This window comes from Periophthalmus magnuspinnatus, chromosome 16 (genome assembly GCF_009829125.3).
Source record: "Periophthalmus magnuspinnatus isolate fPerMag1 chromosome 16, fPerMag1.2.pri, whole genome shotgun sequence".
NCBI classification, from domain to species: Eukaryota; Metazoa; Chordata; class Actinopteri; order Gobiiformes; family Gobiidae; genus Periophthalmus; species Periophthalmus magnuspinnatus.
The window spans coordinates 30,723,132-30,750,597 of record NC_047141.1 but is presented as its reverse complement, the minus strand read 5'-3'; the positions used below and the strand labels follow the sequence as shown (position 1 = coordinate 30,750,597).

The 27,466-nt window shown below is 43.8% G+C and overlaps 1 protein-coding gene across 1 annotated transcript; it reads right to left on the bottom strand.

Moving 5' to 3' along the window:
- Positions 1–288: 288 nt before the first annotated feature.
- prdm1a (PR domain containing 1a, with ZNF domain) lies at positions 289–17,252 on the bottom strand. The gene is made up of 7 exons (XM_033981740.2): positions 17,127–17,252; positions 14,397–14,756; positions 11,020–11,139; positions 9,676–9,928; positions 4,162–5,132; positions 2,817–2,945; positions 289–2,149 (listed from the first exon to the last, which is right to left on the bottom strand). The coding sequence occupies exons 1-7, from the start codon at positions 17,145–17,147 to the stop codon at positions 1,625–1,627; spliced, it is 2,379 nt and encodes a 792-aa protein (XP_033837631.1). The 5' UTR covers positions 17,148–17,252; the 3' UTR covers positions 289–1,624.
- Between the last annotated feature and the right edge of the window lie 10,214 nt (positions 17,253–27,466).

Here is a 27,466-nt window from a genome sequence, read left to right as displayed (position 1 = left end):
TGTCACTTTGGTTGCTAGCGTCAGTGTTCTCAAACAGAATGACAAATGTGCTACACGTTGCTAAACCTTCCCCCGCTTCATTCTTCTTCAAGTAGCAAAAATAAAAAAAAAACACAAAATAAATATTATATCACAATCATTCGAACATTCACTCTGAGGTAACGTGGTAAAAATGCCCTTATTCTGAACGAAAGGCAGAGACGGATTGACCAATGTAAAAGCTATGCCGTGTATGTGCCGGTTTAGGTGAAAGTTAAGTTACATAAATATAAAAAAGCCCTGATAAGGTTGTGTTTTGAAACTGTTTAAGATCTTTGGAAGAGAATCATCAATAAATTAAGAAGGATAAACAAAAACATACATTACAATATTAACATTACATTACAATAACATTAGACCTGGGTACATGATTGTCTCTGTCATAAGGACAGTGTAGTAGTCGCGGGTCGCTTTCAGTTCGCCCTGAGAAGAAGGAAGTCCCTGATTTTGAGGAAAAGTGGAGTGGTTTTTAAGTCTTTTTTAAAAGTTTATTTACAAGTTGCTCCGGGCAACGCAGTCCTGGTTTAGATCCACTGAGACGGTCCAGTTTCCCGCATCCTGGTCTTAAAGCTGTGAGTTCATTTGCATATTTCAATTGTTCAAGGTCCTATATTACGCAAAATTGACTCTTGTGAGCGTCAAGCCAAGTTATAATGTTGTTATCTCCTCAAAAACACACCTGAAGTTGTGTTTTTGTTTCATTCACACATGTTTGAGTCACACTTTATTATTAGTCTGGCTACATCTCCAAACCTCAAAATGCTCTGTTCCACCTTGTGATGTCATGAAGTGGTAGTCTTCAGTTCGCATCTACCTTTTATCTTTTATGTTTCGTTCAGCAGAGATTGGCAGTTCCAGGGCTGAAATCAACTAAATGATGCTAGTGAAGGTGTGTGGAGTTTAAAAACATAGTGCTTCCTGTATTGCCATATGACATCACAAGGTGGAACAGAGTGTTGTCCTGTTTCAGAGAAGAACTTAAACATGTGCGAAAGAAACAAAACACAATTCTAGGTCTGTTTGTGATGAGGAAACATTAGAACATAGATCAGAAAACATCAGAATACGGGCCCTTTAAACATTTGAGATCATTTCTTTGGTGGAAAAAATAAAGCTATGTCATATATGGCTTTTTCCATGTTATAATTCCACCCCAGTAATGCAATTTCAAATCCAAATTTAAATTCAAATATAATAAAGAAAAATGTAAAAATTGGACATCAATAAATAGCTTCAAATTTTGTGATTTTTTTAATGACTATAATCTTGGGAGTATTATCAATAATGTATTTTTTATAATTAATTGTGTTGGTATTTTAGTGTATTTATCGTACATACAGCAATGCTTTAAACATTTTTTTTTCAAAATATATTGCTAACTAAATCAAATCATATTAATTAATAAAACATTATGAATTTTTGTGATTTTTTTGGTCAATAATTTCATGTTTTTTGTAATATATGACATTTTTTCCAACCAATTTTTCCTGCATTTACTGGGGTGAGAATCCCTATGAGCGTGTGGTTTGTACAGTCCTCCATTTTAAGCGCCTTTTCGAGTCTCTTTCTCTGTTTCTTTTTTCTTTCAGGCCTCTGCTTCCTGTTTGACCGTTACCGGGAGCGACGGGCTGCTGTGGCGCATTTTGATGACGGACGTTTCATTGGGCGAATCGTACGCCGTGAACCCGCCCCCGTGGTACTTAAGCTCCGCCTCTCTCCACTGCAGCCCCAGGACCTGCTTCTCCAACATGGCCTCCAGCTCGGCTCCTCCCTGCAGAGTGTCTAGCCTCTCCGCGTGCTCGCTCAGGTCGAAGCGCTCGATCTCCTCGTTGGCGCGGTGCAGCTGTTCCATGGCCAGGCGAGAGGGGGCGCTAGCGGCCATGCAGTAGCCTTTGAGGTGGAGACGCAGGCTGCACAGGTGGATGTAGTTGCGATGACACTGAGGGCACTTGTGGGGGCGCTCTCGGGAGTGCAGTCTCTTGTGGAGTTTGAGGTGGACAAACTGTGTGAATTTGGCGGGGCAGAGTTTACAGTGGTACGGCTTCTCTCCCGAGTGCAGACGCAAGTGAGTCTTTAGATTACTGGTGCTGCTGAAGCGCTTGTGACAAACCTGAAGAGCACAAAAACATTCACATATGTTAGATTTTTCTTTTTTTCATATATACAAAATAAAAAAAATGAAAAACTAATTTATCCATGGTTTAGTCTCGCTGTAGACCTGGTTTAGTCTCACTGTAGACCTGGTTTAGTCTTGTTATAGACCTGGTTTAGTCTCGCTGTAGACCTGGTTTAGTCTTGTTATAGACCTGGTTTAGTCTCGTTGTAGACCTGGTTTAGTCTCGTTTTAGACCTGGTTTAGTCTCGTTGTAGACCTGGTTTAGTCTCGTTTTAGACCTGGTTTAGTCTCGTTTTAGACCTGGTTTAGACTCGCTGTAGACCTGGTTTAGTCTCGTTTTAGACCTGGTTTAGTCTCGTTATAGACCTGGTTTAGTCTCGTTGTAGACCTGGTTTAGCCCTACGTTAGGCCTGTTCGGGTTTAGACCTGGTGATAATTGGAAAACCAAACATAATCTTAGGTGATCGTTGGTGTGAGTCTGGCATTGAGCAAATCTATCCGGCATTTAGCCAAATACTGGGGCTAACATCACCTGCTTGTATTCATGGAGATAGGTGTGTTTAATGTCATACTGTGGAACATTCTGAATGACACGACTGTGGTGAATAGGGCTTAAGATTGTGCCTATAATAATAATACACGATAACAATCCCATTCTTACCTGGCATTCGTGCGGCTTCTCCCCCGTGTGGACCAGGTAGTGTTTCTGCAGATGGGCCAGCTGTGTGAAGCCTTTGCTACACGTCTGACACTTGAACGGCCTTTCCCCGCTGTGCACCCGGAGATGGACCTGAGAAGAGACAAAACATTTAAATCAGTGTTTTTATTCCAGCTTTTTTTTTCATACTAAATCTCCAAAATCCACAAATGTTTTCCCTATAACTCTGAGGACCGCGAGACTTGTCGAATAGAACTGAAAGCGGATTATTAAATTCATGTGTCGTGTTTTGGGTTGGCTCGGTTTGTCCGTTTTTGGCACACCTTAGGAGAGCGGTAATTACAGCGTTGCCTCCTGTACAAAGGCTGGTATGATAATTAGCTCGTAAATCAGAGAGAGGCGACGGCACTGTCTCCTTTCAATATGTCCGACGCACGTGAACCTGCAGTTTAATAACACAGAGGACACGTACGAGAAATGTGTCTGTTTTGAACTGGTTTATGGCTAATATCTCTGGAATTACAGAGCCTAACCACATGAAACATAGTTCAAAGTTCAACACCTTCATTTTACCCGGTTAATCCTAGTTTGATCCCAGTTTAGTTGTGATGTAGATCTGGTTTGGTCCTCTTCCAATCCTGGTTTAGTCCTGGTTTAGTCCTGGTTTAGTCCTGGTTTAGTCCTAGTTTAGTCCTGGTTTGATCCCAGTTCAGTTGTGATCTAGATTTGGTCTTCTTTTGGTCCAGGTTTAGTCCTAGTCTGACCTCAGTTTAGTTGTAATATAGATCTCGTTTGGTCCTCTTCTAGTCCTAGTTTAGTCCTGGTTTAGTCCTGGTTTAGTCCTGGTTTAGTCCTGGTTTAGTCCTGGTTTAGTTCTGGTTTAGTCCTAGTCTGACCCTAGTTCAGTTTTGTGGTAGATCTTGTTAGGTCCTCTTCTAGTCCTAGTTTAGTCCTGGTTTAGTTCCAGATTTAGTGATTATATTTCCCCTCATACAAAAATGGCTGTAACATAGACAGTAAAGAGTATAAAAACTGCACTATGGAACTTTTCCAAAAGAGAATCAGTCATCTGCTTGTTTCTGAGGTGATGTTATTGCAGGTGACGCCATCAGAACAAGTTACAGGCCAGATCTGTGGAGCAGAGACCCCACTCACAGCTGTAATGTTTGCTTTGGGGCAATAAAAGTGCCTGTAATTGAAAACAACGCACATGTACCAGTACATTTTTCAACATTTGTGGATTTTGTATTTGAAGATTTCACCCAAAGAAAACAGTTGCTACCCACAGATTAGCATTATGGAGCAAGGATCTATCTAATAATCCATTTCCAGCGTGTCGGAGCCTCACCTTGAGATTGGAGAGCTGGCCGAAGGTTTTGCTGCAGACGTTGCATTCATATTTGATTTTGCCGTTTTGTTTCTTGAGCGGATACGGCAGCGCTTTGTACCCGGCCGACCCCGCGCTACGTTTAGCTTTACTCAAGTTCATGGCTTCATCCGAGTCCGTGCTGCTACCGCCCGGGCTAGCTAGCATCGCCGACGTGGGCTTGGTGGCCACGCGCTCGCTGGGAGGTGACGTTCCCGCCATCGGGGAGCCACTGGAGGGCGCCATGTGGTAGGGCAGGTGAGAGCTAGCTTTGTCTTTTAGTGACGTAGCGGCGGAGAAGGCGCTGGGAGCTGGGAGCAGATAGTCTCTGTGTGTGGGCAGGGAGGATGGGTGGAGGGGCTCTGGGAGGAGGAACCGTCGGGCCCCAGCGTCAGAGGGGAGGAGTGGGGTGAGGAGGCTGCTGTAGAGTGGGTACATCCGGGGGAACAGACCTCCGATCGTGGGCACGCCTCCGCCCGGAAGAGGGTAGCTCTGGGGGAGAATGTAGCGCGAGTACGGGGAGGTGGAGGCCTGGTAGAAGGGAGCGGATGGAGGAGAGTACCCAGGGAAGGAGGGGAGGGCAGAGGGGTAGTACGGCCCAGAAGACGGGCTCCCGTGTGGACTGCTTTCCGGACTGCTCCGCGCGGTCGGGCTGGGTGTGGTGGAGGAGTGGTTTCCGGGCGATCGGGAGGGCATCTGGCTCGATTTGAAGAAGTCCTCCGGGTGCAGGGGGGTGGGGTAGAGCGGGCGCGTGGGCAGGGGACGGGTGGGTTCCCGTTTGGTGGAGTTTGTGCCACGCAGGATGGACAAAACGCTGTGCTCGCGTCTGGGGCGGGCCGAGACGTGGGTGGGGGTCACATGGGTGGGGGTCACATGAGTGGGGGAGGCGCTGGTGGGCGGAGACAAGCGCTCCTCTGTGGCCTGCTGCTGCTTAACCTCCAGGAGAGACTGCTCTGTGGAGAGAAAGACAACAGGGAGGTTAAATCATTCCTGTTGAGCTTGTGCGTCTCTACAGTTATAATCTATGACATCTGTGGATCATTATGTTAGAATCTGCACATTTTAAATCATAATATTCATCTAAAACACGTGTCAAACTCAAGGCCCATGGGCCAAATGGCGCCCGCCGTGTCATTTCATGTGGCCCATAACAAGGTAAATTAAAAGGTATGACTGTCTTAAAATTGTCAGTTTGACAGTTTATACCAAGTTATACAGCCAGATTTTTTATGTCTATGGAAATACAGATGTACTATTTGTAAATTAAATAAGTAATAAATACAGAAAGTCAAAAAAGTAGTTTATTTTACTTTACATCTGACCCTTTGAGAGCGACCATTTTCCTGATGTGGCCCTCGGTGAAAATATATCTGACACTCCTTATCTAAAATGACTTAATAAAAGAAACAAGTCGGCTGACATCTGCGTTAGAAAAGTGCGGCGGGAGCTGACGTCGCTGTAAACGCCATCACAACAAAGCGCCGCACGCTGTCGGTAAAAGTCGATTTTGTAGAACAGGTCTGCTTTAAATATCATCATGTTAATAATGTGTCATCTGCACTTTAAACTCCTATAGGCCTCCATCTCCTGACCTGCAGTTAAACCCTCTCTGTTTGAAGAAGCATTTACCCTGTGAGTGCTCTGCCCCCCGACAGCCCCACGCTTTAGCTAACCGCGCGCTAACCCTGCTCCTAATCTGCGCTTTCATCACAAGGAAGAGACCGAGGTGTGAGAGACAGAGGAGGAAGCGTCTCGTCTGACCCCTGACCCCCTCGCACAATGGGCCAATGGGAACTCGAGTCCGACGCGCGGATGCTAACGTGCTAGCGCGGAGTGGGGAGTCAACAAATCAAATCAGAGCTGTTATCTTCAGGCGCCGCGATCCAGGAGGCACGTCGTATATGTCAAACTGTCACATGGTTTATGGAGGGGGATTTAAAGCAATATACTGGAACTTTACTATGTGTAGTCCTAATGATAAGGGTCAAACCAGAACTAAACCAAGACTGAAGCAGGACTCGAGTCAACACTAAAACTAGGACTTTTAACCAGGACTAAACCAGCACTGAACCAGCACTGAAACAGGACTAAACCAGGACTAAACCAGGACTAAACTAAACTACAAAGCTCAAAATGCTCTGTTCCACCTTGTGATGTCATGAAGTAATTTTCAATTTAACAGCTCCTTTTAACCTTTTGTTCAGTAGAGATTGACAATTCCAGGGCTGAAATTATCCAGATGATTCTAGTGAAGGTGTGTGGAGTTTCACAACACAATGGAGCACTTCCTGTATCACCACATGATGACATCACAAGGTGGAACAGAGTGTTTTCAGTTTGTAAAAAGAACTCCAGCCTAAATATAACGGGAGTTTTGTGTTGAACGTGTGTGAATGAAACACAACACAACTCCGGCTCTGTTTGAGATGAGGAAACGACATTAGAACACGACAACATAATCCAGGCCCTTTAAGTTTTCCTCGTCTCTGATTGGCTGAGCCGTGACTTATTGTCCGTGTGAAGGACCCTCCGTTACACTCTGCAGGCCTGATTGTATCTTCATTAATAGAAGCGCCGTCTACCCCTGGGCGGGTGGCTGTCACGGCTCACTTCCTGCCACCGCCTCCTGCCCTCCCTCTTGCCCCCCCCCCCCCCTTGCCCCCCCCCCCTTGCCCCCCCCCTCCTGCCCCCCTGTGGTCGTTCGTCAAATGTGTCGCCCTAATTGGTCCACTGAGTTACCGATGGCTTGTTTTAACTTTCTGACCTGAATGCTTTATCTCTGCCTCAGGTTTAGACTTACAATAGAGGAGAAAACACTGTGTCTTTAAGTAGTAGTAGTAGTAGTAGTAGTAGTAGCAGTAGTAGTAGTAGTAGTAGTAGTAGCAGCAAAGGCAGTAGAAGTTGTTGTAGTAGTACTAATAGTAGTCCGGTTAACATAATTCAAATTGTGGATCCTATCTGGACGACTGAGCGATTACAGACATAGTTGTAGTAGTAGTAATTGTAGTAGTAATTGTAGTAGTAGTAGTAGTAGTTTCCCCGTACTCTGAGGCGGGCCCCCACACGCTGTCGCTGACCTGTACATCACAGCTACATCCGCCCAGTGTAAACATCCACCTTATCAATTAGACTTCTCCTCTCCTCCCTCCTTTCCTTTATTTCCTTTCCTCTCCTCCTCCCTCTCTCTCTCTCTTTCCCCCTCCCCCTCCTCCTCCTCCTCCTTTCCTATATCCTTTCTTCCTCCTCTCTTCTCTCCCACTTCCAGAAAACAAACAGTCGGCCATTTTGGAGATATCAATCTGTCATCACGAACCCTCTGCCAGGAAGTTCAAGTCGTCACCAACCGCGGCGAGGGGAAGGGGGAGGGGCCAGGGGGGCTAACCACACGGCGGTACCCCCCTTTAAAAGTGCAGAAGACAGACTCGCAAAATCTGTTCAAATTACTTAAGAATGGTAATTAGTTCTTGTATCAACAAATAATATATTGAAGTAATTAGGACTGTTTTTGCAGTTTTTCTGGGTTCAATTTTGACTTAAACTTGAAATTTCTTGCAACGTCAGGATGTGTTTAGGATTGTTCTTGTTCGGTCCTGGTTCGGGCCCAGTTTAGTTCCAACGCAGACCTGGTTTAGTTCTGTTCTAGTCCGTGTATAGTCCTGGTTTAGTCCTAGTATAGTCCTATGCGCTGCAATACAATCTGAACAATAACAGTACTATAAAAAGCTGACTTAGACTTTGAGGTTGAATGAAACTACAATTCCCAGGTGAGACTCGGAGTTAACTGCAGCCTTAGCGACTCCTCTGGTCCATGCGCATTGCCCCGGGACCCCCCCCCCCCCCAGAGCGCCCCCCGCGGTGAGTGAGTATACAGCCCACTGTCTCTTCAGGGCCCTCTGTTCTTAGCTCTGCACCGCTGTCTCTGAGATCCTGCTCCAAGTACATGGCTTTAATTAATCAGGAATGTTTTGTAATTAGTGTTGTTGTGATAGGAAAATTTCAAACTCGATTTCGATACTAAGCAATAGATTCGATACCGATACCACGATGATAATAAAAAAAACAAAAAACACTCTTTCTTTAGACAATATACTGTGATTTTCCACATTAAATTGTAGTACTTTGTTTCCTATTCCCATGTGTCCTTATATGTGTGTACTCCCTCAGTGTCCAGTAGGTTCATAGTGGTCCATGGGTGTGTACTAGTCTATGTGTCTTATACTCATAGCAGTAGTAGTAGTAGTAGTAGTAGTAGTACTTAAAATACTAGCAGTAGATGTTAGTAATCATGTCTCCTCTTTAACAGTGCTTTGAGTGCCATTTCTTCTTCCTATTTGTAGTAGTACTAGTAGTAGTTATAATAGTAGTGGTACTTTAGTGATAGTAGTAGTAGTAGTAGTAGTAGTAGTAGTAGTACTTTTAGTAGTAGTAGACTTGCAGCAGACATTATTAATCCTGTGCGTGTCCTGTTTCCTATTTAACAGTGTTTTGAGTGCCATGTCTTCTTCTTGTCTGTCGTAGTAGTAGTAGTACTTTTCGTAGTAGTAGTAGTAGTAGTAGTAGTAGTATTAGTAGTACTTTTAGTAGTAGTAGACTTGCAGCAGACATTATTAATCCTGTGCGTGTCCTGTCTCCTCTTTAACAGTGTTTTGAGTGCCGTGTCTCCTTCCTCTCTGTCCCTTAGTCTGTCATTATCTCAAAGTACACACGGAGTACACGCAAACTACTACATGCCGCGTCGCCGGGCTTTCATCTGGCAGTACCGTCGTCGCGGTGACAGTCATTAACAGGAGGGGGGGGGGTTAGGTAGGACTAATGCCCCCCCGCTCGTACCCCCCCCCCCTCCCTCTGGGGCTTTTAACATGAAAGAGGCAGTAAAAGCAGCGATGGGCTCTTAGGATCAGTGCCAGGTAAACATCACCGCTCATATAAAGACAGGAGGAAGTACTACGACTACTACAAAACTACACAAGTACAAGTGAGTTTTGTAATAAAAAACAAACAAACTACAAAACAGGTAAAAGTAGAGTTATAACCATGGAACAAGTGATTTGATTTTTACAGCAAAAAACTAGTACTACAAACTATTTGCAACAACTACTACTACTAATACCACTACCAACAGTCTAGTATTACTACAAGCAACTAGTACTACAACGACTATCACTGTTACTACCACTGTTGCTGCTACTACTACTACTACTACAACTACTTCTATTCATATAACTGCTGCAATATCTATTACTAGTGCACAGGTGATCACTATTATAATACTACTACAAGTACTACTATTGGAGATTGCACAAGTTTGATGTACTTTTCATCCGCTAAACAAATATCCAGCTTCAAAACGTGCTTTTTGAGGTACTGTGACAATTGGAAAACTTGATTTCGATACTAAGGAAAAACTTGATGCTGATTCCAATACCTTGTTAATAATAATAATAATAATAAAAAAATAATAATTCTTTAAACAAAATACTGTGATTTTGTACTTACTGAGCCTGTGCATCATGGCCTCCCCTGACGGCGGGTAGTGGAGGCGCGCGGCGTATTCTCGGCAGTACCACACGAGCAGCTCCGATCCCGCGGCGACGGCTCGGGTGGTGTAGAAGTAAACGTCCATGCCGTTCTGACAGGCGGCCATGTTTTGGTCCGCTTCGCAGTGGGCGGGGTTAACGTAACGCATCCAGTTCGAGCGCGATTCGTCTAGACCGTCGATGAAGTGGTGCAGCTCGCCGTCCTCGTAGATCTGATGCATAAAAGAGAGAGAAATAGATTTAAAACTTGATAAATAAGAGGATGCAAATGCTAATGATATATTGCTATGCTAATAATGCTAAAAATATTATATAAGTGGGTGCGGGAGACAGTTTTACCGATTGATTACATTATACTTTGTTATAAATCACATGTGTCAAACTCAAGGCCCGGGGGCCAAATGCGGTCCGCCATGTCATTTTATTTGGCCTGTGACAAGGTAAATTAAAATGTATTACTGTCTTAAAATGTCACTTTATCAGGAGTTACACAGTTATATTTTTTACATCTGGCCCTCGATGAAATTGAGTTTGACATTTCTGTTATAAAATATTCAAAAGCCAAGCCAACATGAACTCCAGGTCAAATACGAGTCAGGTGTGTGGAGATGCACTGAAAATTGTATCAAATTTTCAGTGCAATAAACACATCCAAAAAAAAAAAAACAACATTTATTTTTGGCAAAAAAGTTCCACAGTGGGGCTTTAAGTTTATGTGGATCTGAACGGGATTGAACCATGACCAAACAATTAAGGCCAAAAATCTCTGACCAGTCATAAAACATTCTCAGGATTATATCAGGACTAAATCTGGACTAAACCAGATCTCAACTCGGACAAATGTTTCTGGAAATTTTATGTAAAGCTTTAAAAAAAAAAAAAAAAAAAAAGCTACTACAAATATATTACAAAGGGCATTTTATTTAGACTTTTTAAACTAAACTTGAACGAGGCCTGTGAACACTTTTTCACACTTCCTTTCTCCTCTCCTTCATTCATTCACCAGCGAGGCCCTTTTGTTTACAGGAAGCCCCCTCTCTGCGCTATTTGTGTCACAACGACATCACTTCCTGTTTGACACACTTCCTGGATGATGTCAGAGGAAGTGCTCCCCCGGATCTCCCAGGGAAAGGCTCAGATTTGGGACCAGGTTTTATGCTTTATTATTATTTTGTGATATTTAATTTTCTTGGCAAATGCCTCAAATTTTAGTTAGCGCTTTTCCACCTTCGGCGTTCACCTGTGGGAGCTGGAGTCACAGCGCCAACCTGTGGATCAGAGGACCAACAGTCAGCTTCCTTACCCTCCAAAAGTACTTCCGGTTGGCATCTTTGGGCACGCTCTCTGTGGTGTAGACTTCCCCCACCAAAGGCCCAAAGCGTGTGCCTTTGGGAATGTACTCACGGCTGCACACTCCCATTACCTGGACAAGGCAAGACGAGGTTATTACAGAGCTCAGTCCACACATAAAGTGAATCACAGAAAAACAAAAAAACTAAACAAACATATTTAAAAAGTGAATACCGTAAATTCTGGACTATAAGCCGCAACTTTTTTCCTACACTTTGAACCCTGCAGCCGATACAACAGTGCGGCTTATTTATAGAATTTTACCGGATAACGGCCACCGGGGGGCGCTCTCTAGCTGCAAACGTAAAAGTGAGACAGAGATGGACACGCCCACATCACGGAAAACGCACGAATAAATGGATACGATGCAGTTTTTAAGATAAAGAAGGAAATAGAGCCACTGCACGTGAGCTCGGCATCCGTGAATCCAACTCGGTCGATGTAAAAAGACGACAAAAGGAAATAAAAGCCGACGGCCCGTGTTGGTACGGCTTTATTTTCTAAACCTGCAGGCGTGTTCATCCCGTGTTGAAGGCGTGTCGGTGCCAATTTTCAGGCACAGTTTTTAAAAAAGCGTGTCCATGTACCGTGTTTCTGTGTAAATATCTCCCGTTACAATATGAAAACCTGCGGCTTATATATGTAAAAAAATAGATTTTCTTTTCAAATTTAGTCCAAAATTTACGGTAATCATAACAGAAACCTACGAGGCTAGACATGGACTTAATAGAACTACAACACTGGAAACTACCGCTTTAAAATGTAGAGAATATTCCACCGTTTGGCATTAAAGTTAACTATCTCCATAGAGACACGCAGGTAAAGCTACAAAGCCATTTAACAGGTCAGATCTGTGAAGAAGCGACCCCCCTCACGGTAATAACGCCTGCTTTTGAAGGTATTTTTAGCGACATGTGTAACTTCTGTGTAAACGCAAGTTAAGCTAAGTCATAAGTCGTACGTATCCGTGGAGACAAGCGCCGACAGAAAAGTTCCACACTGTTGGTTCACTTCCTCTCTCCCGTACAGCGCTGGAGATAAGGCAGACACAGTTCATTTCTAAAGTCTAAATGTGCTGCTGATAACCTGATGAGAAAATCTATACCGTCTTTGCTTTGTGTTTACTCAGAGATTTCAGGTGTCAGATCTCAAACTTTTGACCCTCATTCACGCGACGCTTTGCTCGTTTTAAACTCGGACAAAATCAATGCGATCAGCCATTTGAACCTTTGCCAGTCTGACAAAACGGGGAAAACTATGCCGGGTTGTCAAAAGTATCGGAAATTGGATGCTAATCGATGCTAAAACTTGAAACGAGATACTTATTTGAACAAGTATTGATACCGGAAAGATCGAGGTAAATGAGATCGCAAGCAAATTGTGTATCCCGTTAATACTCTATGGCAGGCGTGGGCACTTTTAGCTCGTTGTATTACCATAAAAATATACAAGTAACTTTATTTAATCTTTAAAAACGACCTGGACGATATTGGCGCTATGGAATTAGACGTTGTCGCTCCATGTATTAAAATAAACGCACAAAACTGTGGCTTAAAGATGAAAAAAAGGCAGTGAATTATGATCCAAATGGGGCCGTTGTTTACATCCATGCTGTACTATACTACTACTACTACTACTACTACTACTACTACTACTAAGTGACATGTATACTCCAAAATAATTCAAGAAAAAAATATTTGTCAGTATCGAGTTCAGCGTCTAATTTTTAGGGTCGAAATCGAGCTTCAAATTGTAGCAAAGTTATGGTTTTTTTTGCAGAAATTAACGCCGTTCTCCATTTGAACTTTTGCCAGTTTGACAAAATGGAGAAAAAATATTAAAACTAAGCAGAAATCTAGTTCTCAATGCGGATTTGGTATGTTTTTTGTGTTTTTTTGGGCAGAAATCAAAGCCATCCTCCATTTGAACTTTGCTGACCAAATCAAATCCCTAAACTTCCGATCTATTCGAGTTCACTTGGAGTTCGCAATTTTTGACCCCGAGTCTCATCAGGGTTTGTTTTTTTTCGCCCTAACCTGTCGTTTTACATGCGCAGCGCCCCCTATGAGCAGGAGCGGGATCACAGGTGTAAAAAAAACCAAAAAACGCTGTGTGTCGTGTTTAATTCGAGCATGATGTGTTTTCCTTTTACCCTGAGGGGGGCGGGTTTTTGTGGTACCCCCCTCCCCGGGTCACATGACTCAGGTCTTGACTCAGCGCTGTTAAACTCTGACTAAACATCTCTGTCTGAATCTGAGTTTACTAATTAGTCACACGCCGTATACAGACAGTCAGCTTTACTTTCTCACCCACGATTTGATCTTAAACAGCACATGGGGGGCATATTTTTGCATAGTTTGAGGTGAGATTAATCTAGTTTTTGGACGCAGTTACACGCGAGTCTGAGCCCAGTTTACACTTTGGTTAAGCTCTGGTCTAATCCTGGTTTAGTTCTGCTCTAGTCCTGGTTTAGTTTTAGATTTAGTCCTCATTTTGGTGTTGTGAAAACATGAACGCACCCTGAGATTATAAACATTCTAAGCACAGTGGTAATGGAATATTCTGAATATACTGAACCCAGTTTAGTCTTGATGTGGACTTTTATTTAGTCCTGTTTTAGTCCTGGTTTAGTCCAGGTTTAGTCCTAGTCTAGTCGTGGGTCAGTCCTAGTCTAGCCCTGGTTTAGTCCTGGCCTAGTCCAGGTTTAGTCAACGTTTAGTCCTAGTCTAGTCCAGGTTTAGTCTTAGTCTAGTCCAAATTTAGTCCAGGTTTAGTCCAGGTTTAGTCCAGGTTTAGTCCAAGTTTAGTCCATGTTTAGTCCTAGTCTAGACCAGGTTTAATCTTAGTCTAGTCCAAATTTAGTCCAGGTTTAGTCCAGGTTTAGTCCAGGTTTAGTCCAGGTTTAGTCCAGGTTTAGTCCAGGTTTAGTCCTACTCTAATCCAGGTTTAGTTCTAGTCTAGTCCAGGTTTAGTCCAGGTTTAGTCCAGGTTTAGTCCAAGTTTAGTCCATGTTTAGTCCTAGTCTAGTCCAGGTTTAGTTCTAGTCTAGTCCTGGTTTAGTCCTGGTTTAGTCCTGGTTTAGTCCTGGTTTAGTCCTGGTTTAGTCCTGGTTTAGTCCTAATTTTGGTATTTAGTCTTAAGTGTGAACACACCCTGTTATAAAACCTCTAGGACGGTGATAAAGTCATTTTCAGATTTTCATATTTGTTTTAAATATATATAAATATAAATATATTGCAGATTTGGTGAATGACTCACATTTTTCTGATGCTTTAGTTTTTCCCTGATCGCTCGGATTAGCACCAGAGCATCAGGTCTTATATTTCGTACCTCTTTGCTATCAGCTCTGTACTTGAACACCAGATTCCGTGGCAGCGTCGCTTCGGCCCTCGTGGGCGCCGTGACCTCCGACCCCACGGCGGTGTCCTTGACGACGTAGGTGCACCTCTCCTCGAACTCCGCCTCGCTCCAGTGCGTCATGTCGGCCATCTTGGACAGGTACTCTTCATCCTCTTCCACCTCCTCTACGTCGAGCTCCACGTCGCTGTCGCTCATCGGCTCGTCGCTAATGCTCCCGCTGACGCTGACGCTGCCGGTGCGAAAGCTAGCGTTAGCCACGGCCACCATCTTGTCCTGGTCCACGGTGTGCGCCCCCTCACTGGTCAACATGGCAGCGCTATGAGAGGTCGCCTGAGGGAGGAATAAGAAGAGATTTGCATTGAAATGTAAGTTTTTACATGTTAAAAATCCAAAGTTTTAATTTTGTTTTGATCTCAGGTTAAAGTCCTGAGCAGTGAGGAGGTCAGGAGAGATTTAAGAGGTTTTTCTGTTGATAACACAGTGAACGAAATGTTAAACTAAGAAAATGGTTTAACTTAAATCCTGACAAACACACACATTTTCCTCACAAAATCTATTTTATGTCATCACATCACATCATATCCTATTATTTATATCATTTCTAAACAGTTTTTATCTCAAAATCCTAATATTTCTTCACAAAATGGAACATAACACAACTAAAACATGAAACTGTTAATTAAATTCAATTGTCAAATATTGTAAAAAGCCTGTGCCATTAATGATAAACAAATGTTTCTATCCGGGCTTCAGAACAATAAGAAATTAGGACCGTTGCTATAGTGAGTAACAATAAAATATTAATAATACATATTTTTTGAATGGAAAAAATACTCAGAATGTTGCATAATACATGAAGCTTAATCTCATGAATTAACCCACAAATTACTATTCTTTTCATACTCCTTTAGCACATATCTTCAGGCCAAAAAGATAAAAAAAACAAAACAAACAAAAAACAAACACATAAAACGATACAATTTAAATCAAAATCATGATCAGCGCGTTTTCAGTGTCAGATTTCCGGATCTTCCTCGGGCTCCCTGTCTGAACACATCCCGAGATAAGGCGCGTTTCCTCCGGTTTCCTTTTTAGATCCGCGCGCTGTGGGACCAAAGGCGCAGGAAGGAAGCCACGTCTGTGTGAACGAGGCTAAATATAGAACAAAAACACGAGCCAAAAACACACGAGTCAAAAACACACGAGCCAAAAAAACACACACGAGTGAAGCCTTCCGCGCGCCCGGGCTGTGCGCACGGAGCAGGCCGGGGGAGAGAGGGCCCCGCACCGGACAGAAAAGCGCACGGACACACGGGACAATCAGGCTTTATCAACCAAAAAAATAAAGCGAATTTTTTTGCTACACTTTTAACCCAGATTTTATTAAACACAGACAAATAAACGCAAGGAACATCACGGAAATTATTATTAAGGATTACGCAAATCTACAAAAAACAAGTCCTATTGGAATGTGATGACACGAGGCAGGACTAATTGCAGGTTTACTGACAATCGTGAAAACAAAAAGACTGCACGTTTCCTACAACCTTGGATGACAAAAAAAACCCCACAAAATATAAGATTATATAAAAGATAAAAACAAAATATGGTTTCGTTTAGTTCTAGAGGCATTAATTCGTTATAAAAGCAACAATTACGCACGACGCCAAACAGCGTATTTAAAGGAAAGGCCGCGTAAAGAACGAAACCAAAGGCAGTAAATAATTATTAATCTGACAGGAGTGAACCTAAACTCTGCCTTAAAGCGGAGGTGAGCGCCTTGTTTTTCGCATCCGCAGCTGCAGCAGTGAAAAGTCCAAACTGAAACCAAGAAAATAGAATCGCGCGTGTTTTTCGGTCTCGTATGAAAGCGAGAGGTCACTTTGGCCCAAACGCACGAGGGAATTTGTGTGTTTTTTGTTTTGTTTTTCAATATAACGCAAGGTTTGTGCAGTTTAGAAGAAGGAGAGAAGCGAGGCCACGAGTAGCGCAGGAGGAGGCAGTGACAGAGCCTCTGGAAACACACACACACACACACACACCTGTTTGAAAAGACGCCAAATAACCCCAGATTTACGCACACGCTCATCTGCTCGTATTTGGAGTTAAGTGAGTTATTTCTAATCTGAGCGCGTCCCTCTGTGAAAGCTGCAGTTTTCAGGAGCAAAAACGGGCCTGTGTGAAGACCCTTTAGTGGAATAAATAGTTGAAATAAAGAGAATGTAGCAGCGGAGCGTCAGGTCAGAGTTCGTTGATGGGGGGGCATTTTACGCACAGACTTGGTTCTTGTTTGTTCGTTCTCTCACGTGCTTTAAAAAGTACAGCCTGCACATTTTTGTTCCTGTTTTAAATGAGAAATCCCATCTAAGTGATTTAACGTTATGTCAACAGCTTCTGAAACGGAAAATGTACAACTGGATTTAAAAAAAAACGGAATAACAACAACAACTTCTGCGGCTTCTACTGGTTTAACACAACGTTTTAAAGTAATAAGTTGAGTTTTAAGTTTTCTGGCTTCAGTTTGCGTCAAGAATCCCACTTTGGTTTGCCACTATAAAGTAAAAAAAAACATCAAACGTGTGGAAACAAAAAGTCAAACTCAAATTCCTCAGTTAAAAAGTGAAAAAGTGACGTCCGGAGAGTTGTAAAAGTTGTAAAAGTTGTAAAAGTGCATCTATGTCCTGAGCTCATGACACTCACCGTCTGGTCCCATCCACACATAAGGGCTGCGCTCCCAATGCCAGTCCGGGACAGGTGCGTGTGCGTCCCGTCCGCGCGATATTCCGTGCGTAAAAAATAAAAAAAGAGAGTCCGGTGCGTGCGCGTCCGTGTGCTGCGGTGTACGCGCGTATGGTCCGTGCACAGCGCAGCGCCAGAGCTGAATGAAGCGCAAAGACGCGACACAGCGGACTAAAAGACAAACCGCCACCCACAGCACGCACAGGCCACGCCCACAGCACGCACAGGCCACGCCCACAGCACGCACAGGCCACGCCCACGGCACGCACAGGCCCCGCCCCCAGACAACAGCTCCCGGGGGGTGACGCACAGACGGAGTGGTGTCAAAAGTAAACGATGACAGGCCGCACAAACAGAGAGAGAGAAAGAGAAGAGAAGAGAGGAGGCAGAGAAAGAGAGGAGAGAATGAGAGGAGAAAGAGAGGAGAAAGAGAGGAGGCAGAGAAAGAGAGGAGAGAATGAGAGGAGAAAGAGAAGAGAAAGAGAGGAGGCAGAGAAAGAGAGGAGACAATGAGAGGAGAAAGAGAAGAGGCAGAGAAAGAGAGGAGAGAATGAGAGGAGAAAGAGAAGAGGCAGAGAAAGGGAGGAGAGAATGAGAGGAGAAAGAGAGGAGGCAGAGAAAGAGAGAAGAAAGAGAGAGGAAGAGGAGAGAGGGAGAGAAGGAGGTGGAGAAAGAGAGGAGAAAGAGAGGGGAGGGAGGAGAGAGGGAGAGGAGAAAAGAGAAGAGGCAGAGAAAGAGAGAAGAAAGAGAGAGGAAGAGGAGGAGAGAGGAGAAAGAGAGAGGAAGAGGAGGAGAGAGGCTGTAGACCCGTGGTGTTTTCGGTTCATACTGAATCTTCACTCTCTGCTTTCAATTCAACTCTGTAAAATATTGGAATAAGGTCAAAGTAATTTGTAAACTTTCAAATACATTTTAATCACATGTTAAAATCACAAAAATATGAATAATAAATAATGATGCAATTTTATATTATCTTATTTCTTACATAAAAGCTTTTCCTGCTTCATATAAGTCACATTCATTTTCACTTTATTTTGACTTAAAGGCCCATATTAAAGCTCACAGCACATTTAGGCTGAGTTCTTCTCTCAAACTGAAAACACTCTGTTCCACCTTGTGATGTCATCATGTGGTAATACAGGAAGTGCTCCACTGTGTTTTTAAACTTCATGCACCTTCACTAGAATTTAGATTATTTCAGCCCTGGAATTGTAAAAATCTCTACTAAAAAAAAAAAGTAAAAGGAGCTGTTTTTGAGGAGGTAACAGCATTATAACACGACTTAAAGCTCATACGAGTCCATTTTGTGTAATGCAGGACCTTTAAACAAAGTCCGTCCCTGATGTGTGCTCCTCTAGAACAAAGCTGTATTGTTTTGGTTTAACTTTTCAACCCAAATCAGCCCCATTCAAACTCCCTGATCAAACTTCTTATCAGTGATGACGTCTAATGACCTGGAAGTGGGCTTATCTGACCCCCTCACACACACACACCCCCCTCTGCCCGCCCTCCCACCGTGACACCTTCAAGGAACCCGGGAGCTCGGAGCTTCACCTGAGGCATGGCGCGTTACCATAACAACCACGCGGCGCTTTGAGGCTCAGCTTGAAAACACAATCGGAAACTCTCGACTGCAGGCCGGTCGCATCATAAACCGGGGACGGGGTTATTATGGAAAGAAAGTCAGTGAAAGAAGCGACTCTAAAGGTTTATCTGGGCTTAAAGCTGCACCGTGGAACTTTTCTGGTGAAGGGTACATGCCGTCTGCTCGTCTCCATGGAGATGTTAGTGCTTTGTGGCGTTGATACTGTTTTAAACTTGATTTTGATGCTAAGAAATAGACTTGATACTCACTGTTTTAGTATCGATTCCTGCTCAAATGAGTACGTTTGATTCTAGTTTAGCCAGCGCACCAGGCAGAGTTACAGGTCAGATCCACGGAGAGGCGACCCCGCTCATAGTAAGAATGCATGTTTTCCTGAGGCATTTTAGATCAATAAAAACATCTATAATTGAATAAATGTTATATGATAGATAACAATGCTATACTGCGGAACATTTCAAGAAAAAACTTTATAATGGCATGGACAAAAGCACACAGCACACCCTCTCCCAGAAAAGTTCCGTAGTGTGACTTTAAGCTGAGACTTGAGTTTTAACGTATGTAACAAATGAAGATACAGAGGCTAAATTTTTTTTTTTTCAGTTTTTGGATAAATGTATCTGCTTTTTACATGACTTTTCTTCATCTTGTACTGTATCGATCCGACTCCATGTTTTGGAAAGTTGACTAAAAATCAGAAAGATATTGGTCCAATTTTCTGGATCATACAATGCCTAAAATATAAACACAGTATAATTTAACGAACGTAAAACCAACAGAAAATCTAATAAAGAAAGAAGTGGAGATATGAACCTGGTGAACTGTTTGTGCCTGAGCTCATTTCCTCCTGTGGTTAAAGGCCTGTGTCCAGCTGCAGTACCAGTGGTCACCTGTCGGAGGCAGAGCAGCCCTCTCTCCTCTCTCCACAGACTGGAGATCTCTCTCCTCTGTAGATCACTCTCCCTCTTCCCTCTCTCCCCTCTCTCTTCTCTCCCCCCTCTGTCCCTCTTTCCTCCCTCTCCTCCTTCTCCCTTTTCTTCTTTCTTTGGTTGGATGAGTGAGTTTGTTTTCTGGCTCTGGTCCACTCCTGTCTCTGAGTAAACACTAAACACTATGACATGTTTACAGATCTCATGTTTACAGTAATATTATTATTAATAATAATAAATAATAAAGAATATTCACACACACACACACACACACACACACACACACCCCCACCCCCCCCACCCCCACACACACCCCCACACACACACACACTTTTCTGGACTGAGATGTCTGATGTTTTTCCTGGGGTCTGATATAACCACTCCTCCTTCAGTTTGGGGGTCACTGCTCCACGGGCACCTCTGATACCTTCACCTTCTCCAGCTTGTCTTTGAGCCCCTGGTATTTCTCTAGTTTCTCACGGTCCTTTTTTCCTCATGGGAACATCAGGGGAAAAAAAAGTCGCCACCTGGATTTATCCAAGTAAATATGTTGTTGCTGCAGTTGGTCCAGTCGAGGTTCAGCAACAGTCTGTGCTAAAAGAATGAGTTCAGCTGACACCTGAATAAACTGAATGACCAGGTTATTCCATCAGTGGATTTTTTCTTCCCTGATGACACGGACAGATTCTAAGACGACAATGCCAGGATTCATCAGGATCAAAGTGTGGATCAGGAGCATGAGACAGAGAGAGAGACAGAGACGTCATTTTCACACATGGATCGTCCACCACAGAGTCCAGACCTTAACCCCATTGAGAATCAACCATCATCAATGCAACATCTTGGGGAAAAATTAATGCAACAACTGGATGGAAATAAATCTTGTGACACTGCAGAAGCGAAATCGAAACAACGCGACAGTGAATGTGACGTAATCAAAGTTAAAGAAATGTAAAGCACTTATTACAGTTTTTTCTAATTCTGACTTGGTTTTGTGGACAGATCCTGTGCTAACGATGAGAATTTTACACCAGTTAAGTGGCAGTTTGTGGGAAAAAGTTGAGAAGAAAAACACTGAGTGCTGAGTTGTAAAATAGAAGATCTGTACCACTGTCATATCTGTCCGTGTACAGTACAGACTAAATATGAAGCCTATACTGGTACTTTCACTTCCCAGTCCCCGTCTGTGTGTTCCCTGCACTTCCTGATGAGGATCTTATCAGCTCGTCGTGTGTGGGGTTATCAGATGGAGACGTGGATCCAAGATGGCCGACGCTGCAGTAGAGTGGAAATCCCCTGAGTTTGAGTTTGTGTCTTTGATTTGACTCAATATTTACAGTCTCCTCCTGACCTCCAGTTTAGAGCCACACAAACACGCGCCCACGACTTTTCCAATGCCTCCTGATCGCTCCCATCCACCCGGGACACGAGGGCACCAGGGTTAGGCCCGATTTCGATATACTGAGGGATAAACTCGATTTTCGATACCAATTCGGATACCATGACGATAATAAAAGACTCTTTATTTATTTATTTATAATTTACTGTGATTTTCCACATTAACCCCATAGCGTCGGATGCTTTCACCGCAGATAGATTCGCGGTTGTGGACTTTCCGTTACTGTAACTACGCAACAAATTGTGCTTCATGTAAATTCAAATGGTGTCTCAAAGCAGAGACATGGAGCTCTTTAAATATTTCACTGTCGCTGTGATAATCTGCCTCTGTTGTCCCTCGAAGACGACCAATCAGAGCGCAGGTGCCGCGGGGGTTTAGTGTGCATAGTGTGCTCAGTCCTCAAAGGGTTAAATGGTAGTACTTTCTTTTCATATTCCCGTGTGTTATATGTGTGTACTCCCTCAGTGTGCAGTAGGTTCATAGTGGTCCGTGTGTGTGTATGAGTCTGTGTGTCTTATACTTGTGAAAGATAAAGATCAACATCAGTCTAAAGATATTCAGGAAAGGTTCAGTTCTGTCGTGTGAATGTGACTGTTTTAGTTCTGCTCAAATGGATCTAGTGTTGTTCACATGCTTTTCTGATTTTTATTTTAAATGACTGAGGCCTTATGAACATGAAATAGTTGTGTTCTTCATCAAACATGTTTCAGAGGTGCCCCTGAGGACAACTCTCTTCAGACTGAGCTGTGCCTCCATGTCGCCTCCGTATCATCGGCTAAAAACATGAAGAAACCACAGGAACTCCTCTACGCGGAGACGCCTCCCCGGGGCAGTGTCCATGTCCCACTGAGAGGAGGCCCCGGGGAAGACCCAGGACACGCTGTCTCTGTGTTAGATGCCCTCCCTGTGTGTCAGATGCCCTCCCTGTGTGTCAGATGCCCTCCCTGTGTGTCAGACCCAGGACACACAGGGAGGGCATCTATGTTTCTGTGGTCGGGGAACGCCTTGAGGTCCCCCAAGGAGGATCTGGAGGAAGTGTCTGGGGAGGGGGAAGCACTAATCACCCTTCATTAGTGTGTTATTAGATTCACATACTCGTCTTTATTCTGTTATTCTTTTGTTGTTTCTTTGACAATAAGATGTTGAGTCTTTCAGTTCATCTTAAACAAAGACTTCCTCCTGAGTGTGCACATGTGAGCGTGCACATGTGTGAGCGTGCACGTGAGCGTGCACATGTGAGCGTGCACATGTGTGAGCGTGCACGTGAGTGTGCACATGTGAGCGTGCACATGTGAGCGTGCACATGTGTGAGCGTGCACATGTGAGCGTGCACATGTGAGCGTGCACATGTGAGCGTGCACATGTGAGCGTGCACATGTGAGCGTGCACGTGGAGGAGGAGGTCGTTGCTGTGATGTGGTCAGACCCTCTGTCCTCACTCAGCCTCACTCAGGGAGGTCCTCAGCTCTGCTTTCTCTTCCTCCCACTCTATCCCTCTTTGTCTCCCACTCTCTCTTTCATCCCTCTCTCTCTTTCTCTCTCTTGTTTCTTGCATGTATCTGTCTGTCTCTCCTCACCCCCTCTCCTTCCCTCTTCTCTCTCTTTCTCTTGTTGCTTGCATGCATTCGTCTGGATCCCTTTCTCTCCTCCTTCTCTCTCTCTCTCTTGTTTCTGTGTGACTCTCCTTTCCTTCCCTCTTTCTCGTTCGTGTTTCTTGCATATGTCTGTCTGTCCTGTATCCCTCTCTCCTCCTACTCCCCCTCTCCTTCCCTTTTCTCTCTCTTTTTCTCTCTTGTCTCTTTCATGTATCCATCAGTCTCCCTCCTTCTCCATCCTTCTCCTCTCTTCTTTTCTCTCTCTTCTCCCTTTCCTTATCTCCTCCTCTCCTCTTCTCCACCTCTCTCCTCTCCTCTTTCCTCTGTCCTCTCCCCCTTCCTCCTCTCCTCCTTTCTGTGTCTTGCATGTATCCATCTGTTTCCCCCCCCCCCTCTTCTTTCCTCTCTCCTCTACTCTCCTCTTTCCTCTCCTCCTTGCTTTCTCTCTCTCATCTCTTGCATGTATCCATCTGTTTCCCTTCTCCCCCTCTTCTTTCCTCTCCTCTTTCCCCTCTCCTCTCACCCTCTGTCGTCTCCTCCTTTCTTTCTCTCTCTTGTCTCTTGCATGTATCCATCTGTCTCCCTCTCTCTCCTCTCTACCTCTCTCCTCATCTCCCTCCCTCTGTCCGTTCTCTCTTGTCTCTCGCATGTTTCCATCTGTCTCTCCGTCTCCTCCTCTCCTCCTTCCTCTCCTCTCCCTCTGTTGTTTCTCTCTCTTGTCTCTTGCACGTATCCGTCTGTCTCCCCCTCTCCTCTCCTCCTCTCCCTCTGTTCTTTCTCTCTTTTGTTTTCCGTGTGTTGTATTTCCGTCTGTCATCGTGCGTCTTCATCTCAGAAACACAAACAGTTCAGATCCGGACACATGTGGAAAAGACCAGGATGTTCAACATTTACATCATTTTAGGGAAATAAATGTAAAAAATAAAAACAGTAAAGCTGCTCACAGTGTTTGTTTTTTTTATTCGACAGTTTTATTTGGATGTTTTTTGAGTTTTTCAGAGCAGCTGTGTGCAGTGTGTGTGTTGGTCAGTGATGTTCTTGTGTGTTTTGTGTTTTTACTCAGGACAAACATGAGGTTTAGAGCAGAAGACCCTGAAGTGACTAAAGCTCAGGAGGAGAAGGAGGAGAGACATTTTATTTGTTTTGAATAAGACGACTTCTTCTACTTCTTCTTCTTCCTTTTACCCCTGCTCCTCCTTCTCCTGCTGCTCCTCCTTCTGCCCTTGCTTCTTCATTTACCCCTGCTCCTTTTTCCACGTCTTCTCCTTTTTTTTTACCCCTGCTCCCTCGTTCTCCCCCTGCTCCCTCTTTTACCCCTACCCCTCCTTCTCCCCCTGCTTCTTCTTTTACTCCTGCTCCTTCTTTTACCCCTGCTCCTCCTTCTCCCCCTGCTCCTCCTTTTACCCCTGCTCCTTCTTTTACACATACTCCCCCTTCTCCTCCTTCTCCCCTGCTCCTTCTTTTACCCCTGCTCCTCCTTTTACCCCTGCTCCTCCTTCTCCCCTGCTCCTTCTTTTACCCCTGCTCCTCCTTCTCCCCCTGCTCCTCCTTTTACCCCTGCTCCTCCTTCTCCCCTGCTCCTTCTTTTACCCCTGCTCCTCCTTTTACCCCTGCTCCTCCTTCTCCCCTGCTCCTTCTTTTACCCCTGCTCCTCCTCCTCCCCCTGCTCCTCCTTTTACCCCTGCTCCTCCTTCTCCCTGCTCCTCCTTTTACCCCTGCTCCTCCCCCTGCTCCTCCTCCTCCCCCTGCTCCTCCTCCTCCTCCCCCTGCTCCTCCTCCTCCCCCTGCTCCTCTTTATACTTCAGGATGTTTGGGGCTTTAGTTTTGTGAAAGTGACACAAAACCAGTCCCCGAGGGGTTAAATAAAGATGCTTCTGTTTGAGACTCGTCCTGGGGCAGGTGAGGTGGGAGGGGCCAGAGAGGAGGGTAGGTGGGTGGGCAAGATCGGGGGGGGGCAGGTACAAAGGTAAAGACACAAAGGTGAGGACAGAGGGGCAGTTGTCAATGGTTTTTACCCCCTGGAAAATCCTATAAAGTCCCATTGAGATGTATCGGTGCTTTGTTTGCCCCGGGTTGGGTGTAGGTCCAGGTAGGGTCTTTTTGTAGGGTCTTTTTGTAGGGTCTTTTTGGGGTCAGGGGCTTATGCAGTAGGACTGGGCGGGGCCTCTGGCTTAAACTGCGGGGGGACGGCCTACAGGGACCACCCTCCGCGCTCTGTTAGTTTAACCCTGGGCTCTATCCCACACTTCACACAAGGGACACAACCGCTGCTGGAAGAAGTACTACAGTTTTGTTACTTAAGTAAAAGTACAGATACCGGAGTAAAAAAAGTAAAAGTACCACATGAAAAAAAAGTAAAAGTACTAAAGTAAAATTAGTTGTCTGCAGACCTCAAGCGATAATAAAAACACTTTAACTTGTTTAAAAATAGAGTGGAGAATTAGAAAGTACAGACGCTACTCGCAAATGTACTGAAGTAAAAGTAAAAGTATCAACCGTAAAATGTACTTAAGTAAAGCACAGATACGTAAAAGGTCTTATATCATTTGAAGACTTATTTAAAGCCTCCAATGAGCTTCAGTCGGGTCTATACAGAAGCGACAAGTGCAAGTTTTTGTACTCCTCCCTCCTCTCCTCTCCTCCTTCTCTCTCCTTTTATCCCTCCCTTCCCTCTCTTCTCTCCGTCCTGAGTTAAGCCCTGAATGAGTGTGTCTTTAGCAGTATTAGGGGTGTGGTCTGATCCTCTGCACATGGAGGGAGGGGGCGGGGCACAGACGGCAACAGCAGGAGGCCAGTCTCATGTCTGCGGAAGATATTTTACATTTTATAAGATTCATTTCCAGAAAAAAGTTAGAGTCAGTGTTTTGAGAGTTTGGGCGCTCTGGTTTCCAACGGGTCAAATTCAGCTCCAGCTAAGAAAGTCCTGACTGTGTAAACGGCGTGGGCTGAGTGAGTGTGACGTCACCCGCGGCGTTCACAGGTCCAGGTGGAAGTGCGCACACGTTCACTTCCTGTTTGGAAACGTTAGCGATGTCCATTTATCTGCACAGTCTATGGAGCTGATCGTGATTAGCTTAAGATCTGGAGTTGGGTCCACTGCTCCAGGTTTAACCCAGAGACACCGAAGCATGGGTCAAATGCACGTGTAACCCAGAGACACTTTTGAAAATTTCACTTTTTTTTTTGTGATCAAATTTTTATTGTTTACATAATAACAACAAAAACACAATACCCCCCCCCCCAAAAAAATAAATAAATAAAAATAAAAATTAATAATAATAATGATAATAATATAAATAAATAAAATAATAAAATAATAATAATAATAAATAAATACATAAATACATAAATAAATAAAATAATAATAATAATAATAAATAAATAAAATAAATAAAATAAATAAAATAAATAAAATAAATAAAATAAATAAAATAAATAAAATAATAATAATAATAATAATAATAATAATAATAATAATAATAATAATAATAATAAATAAATAAAAATAATAATAATAATAATAATAAAATAAAATAAAAAACATCCCGAGCTCATGGTGAAATTTCACTTTTGAAAATTCCTGAGAGTGAGACAGAAACGCTGAGAGGGACACAGATTTCTACGACCGTCTGAGGAGCTAAATGGATTCACATCAACAAGTGTGTTCCCCCAGTGAAGTCTCTGTGTGTTCAGTCTAATCTGGATCTGCACAGAGACAGAGGGGCAGATGGTCAGGACCGGACCAGGACTGAACTTGGATGACCCTCCCGTTACACACTCAAACACACGCGCACACAAACACACAAAACGGTGACCCCTCCCTCGCTCCTAAAGCTAATCACCGCAAAACATGGCTCAATATGGCGGTAAAGTGTGATTAAAGTGTGATTGTTTTCTTGTTGTTCTGTTGTCGTCTCATCGTCTCACCCTAAACATGCACAAAAGACCTGGAGATGGGCCCCAGGGATCAGAAAATCCACCTTAAAGAAGAAACTGCTGGACGTTTAAAAAAAAAAAAACCCAAAAACCCCCAAAACAGTCGCTTAAAGGTACAGAGTGTCACTTTTTGGATTTGCCATGTCACCTGCTTAACTCTATGGAAAAAAAAAAAAGTTAAACCCATATTTCAGAACATTTTCCATGGAGATAGATATGTTTTATGCACTTATACTGTGGAATCGTGTTGATATTTTGCAGCTTGTTTCGTCAACGTTACCCGGTGGTGCGATGCTAACTGTAGGCACGGCTCTGTCTGAAGCTCTGTTACTAAAGTTAGACTTCGATTTGAGCTTTGTTTAACACAATTTAACCATAAAGAACAGACTGAGCTGGAACTACAAACAGGTGAGATGATCTGTGCTGTTAAACGAGTCCCTCTCACAAGCTAGCTAGCATTAGCCGACAGTGTTTTCAGTTAGTCACTCTGAGCGTTTTGTTGAAAATCAGACTTCTAAACAGCACCATGAACTATCGGATTGATCACCGGCTCCGTTTTGCGTTTTTTCTTGAGTTTTTCAGACAATCTTTAAACTTATCAGGCTGTGTGTCACCATGGTAACTGCTGATTCCACTGCACATGCCACCATAGACATACATGTCAAACACCCCAGCGTCACGTCACCGCAAAGTATCAATATAGAAGCGAACTTGGCAACTCTGACTTGTTCTAAAGCCAGACTCTTATGTTTTTGTTTGTGTGATGAGCAGGAAGTGCTCCGAGTCCACTGTGTGTGTGCGATTTACTCACGAGTCCCGAGTCCCCACAACGTAACAAAA

Bases quoted from the DNA above. Each gene is read 5' to 3' on its own strand.
- prdm1a (XM_033981740.2), bottom strand. From the start codon at position 17,147: ATGTGTGGATGGGACCAGACG. The intron at 5,133-9,675 runs GTAAGTACAAAA...TTCTCTCCACAG, and splicing joins GGCCATGATGCACAGGCTCA to AGCAGTCTCTCCTGGAGGTT. The intron at 2,946-4,161 runs GTGAGGCTCCGA...GTCTCTTCTCAG, and splicing joins GCCAGCTCTCCAATCTCAAG to GTCCATCTCCGGGTGCACAG.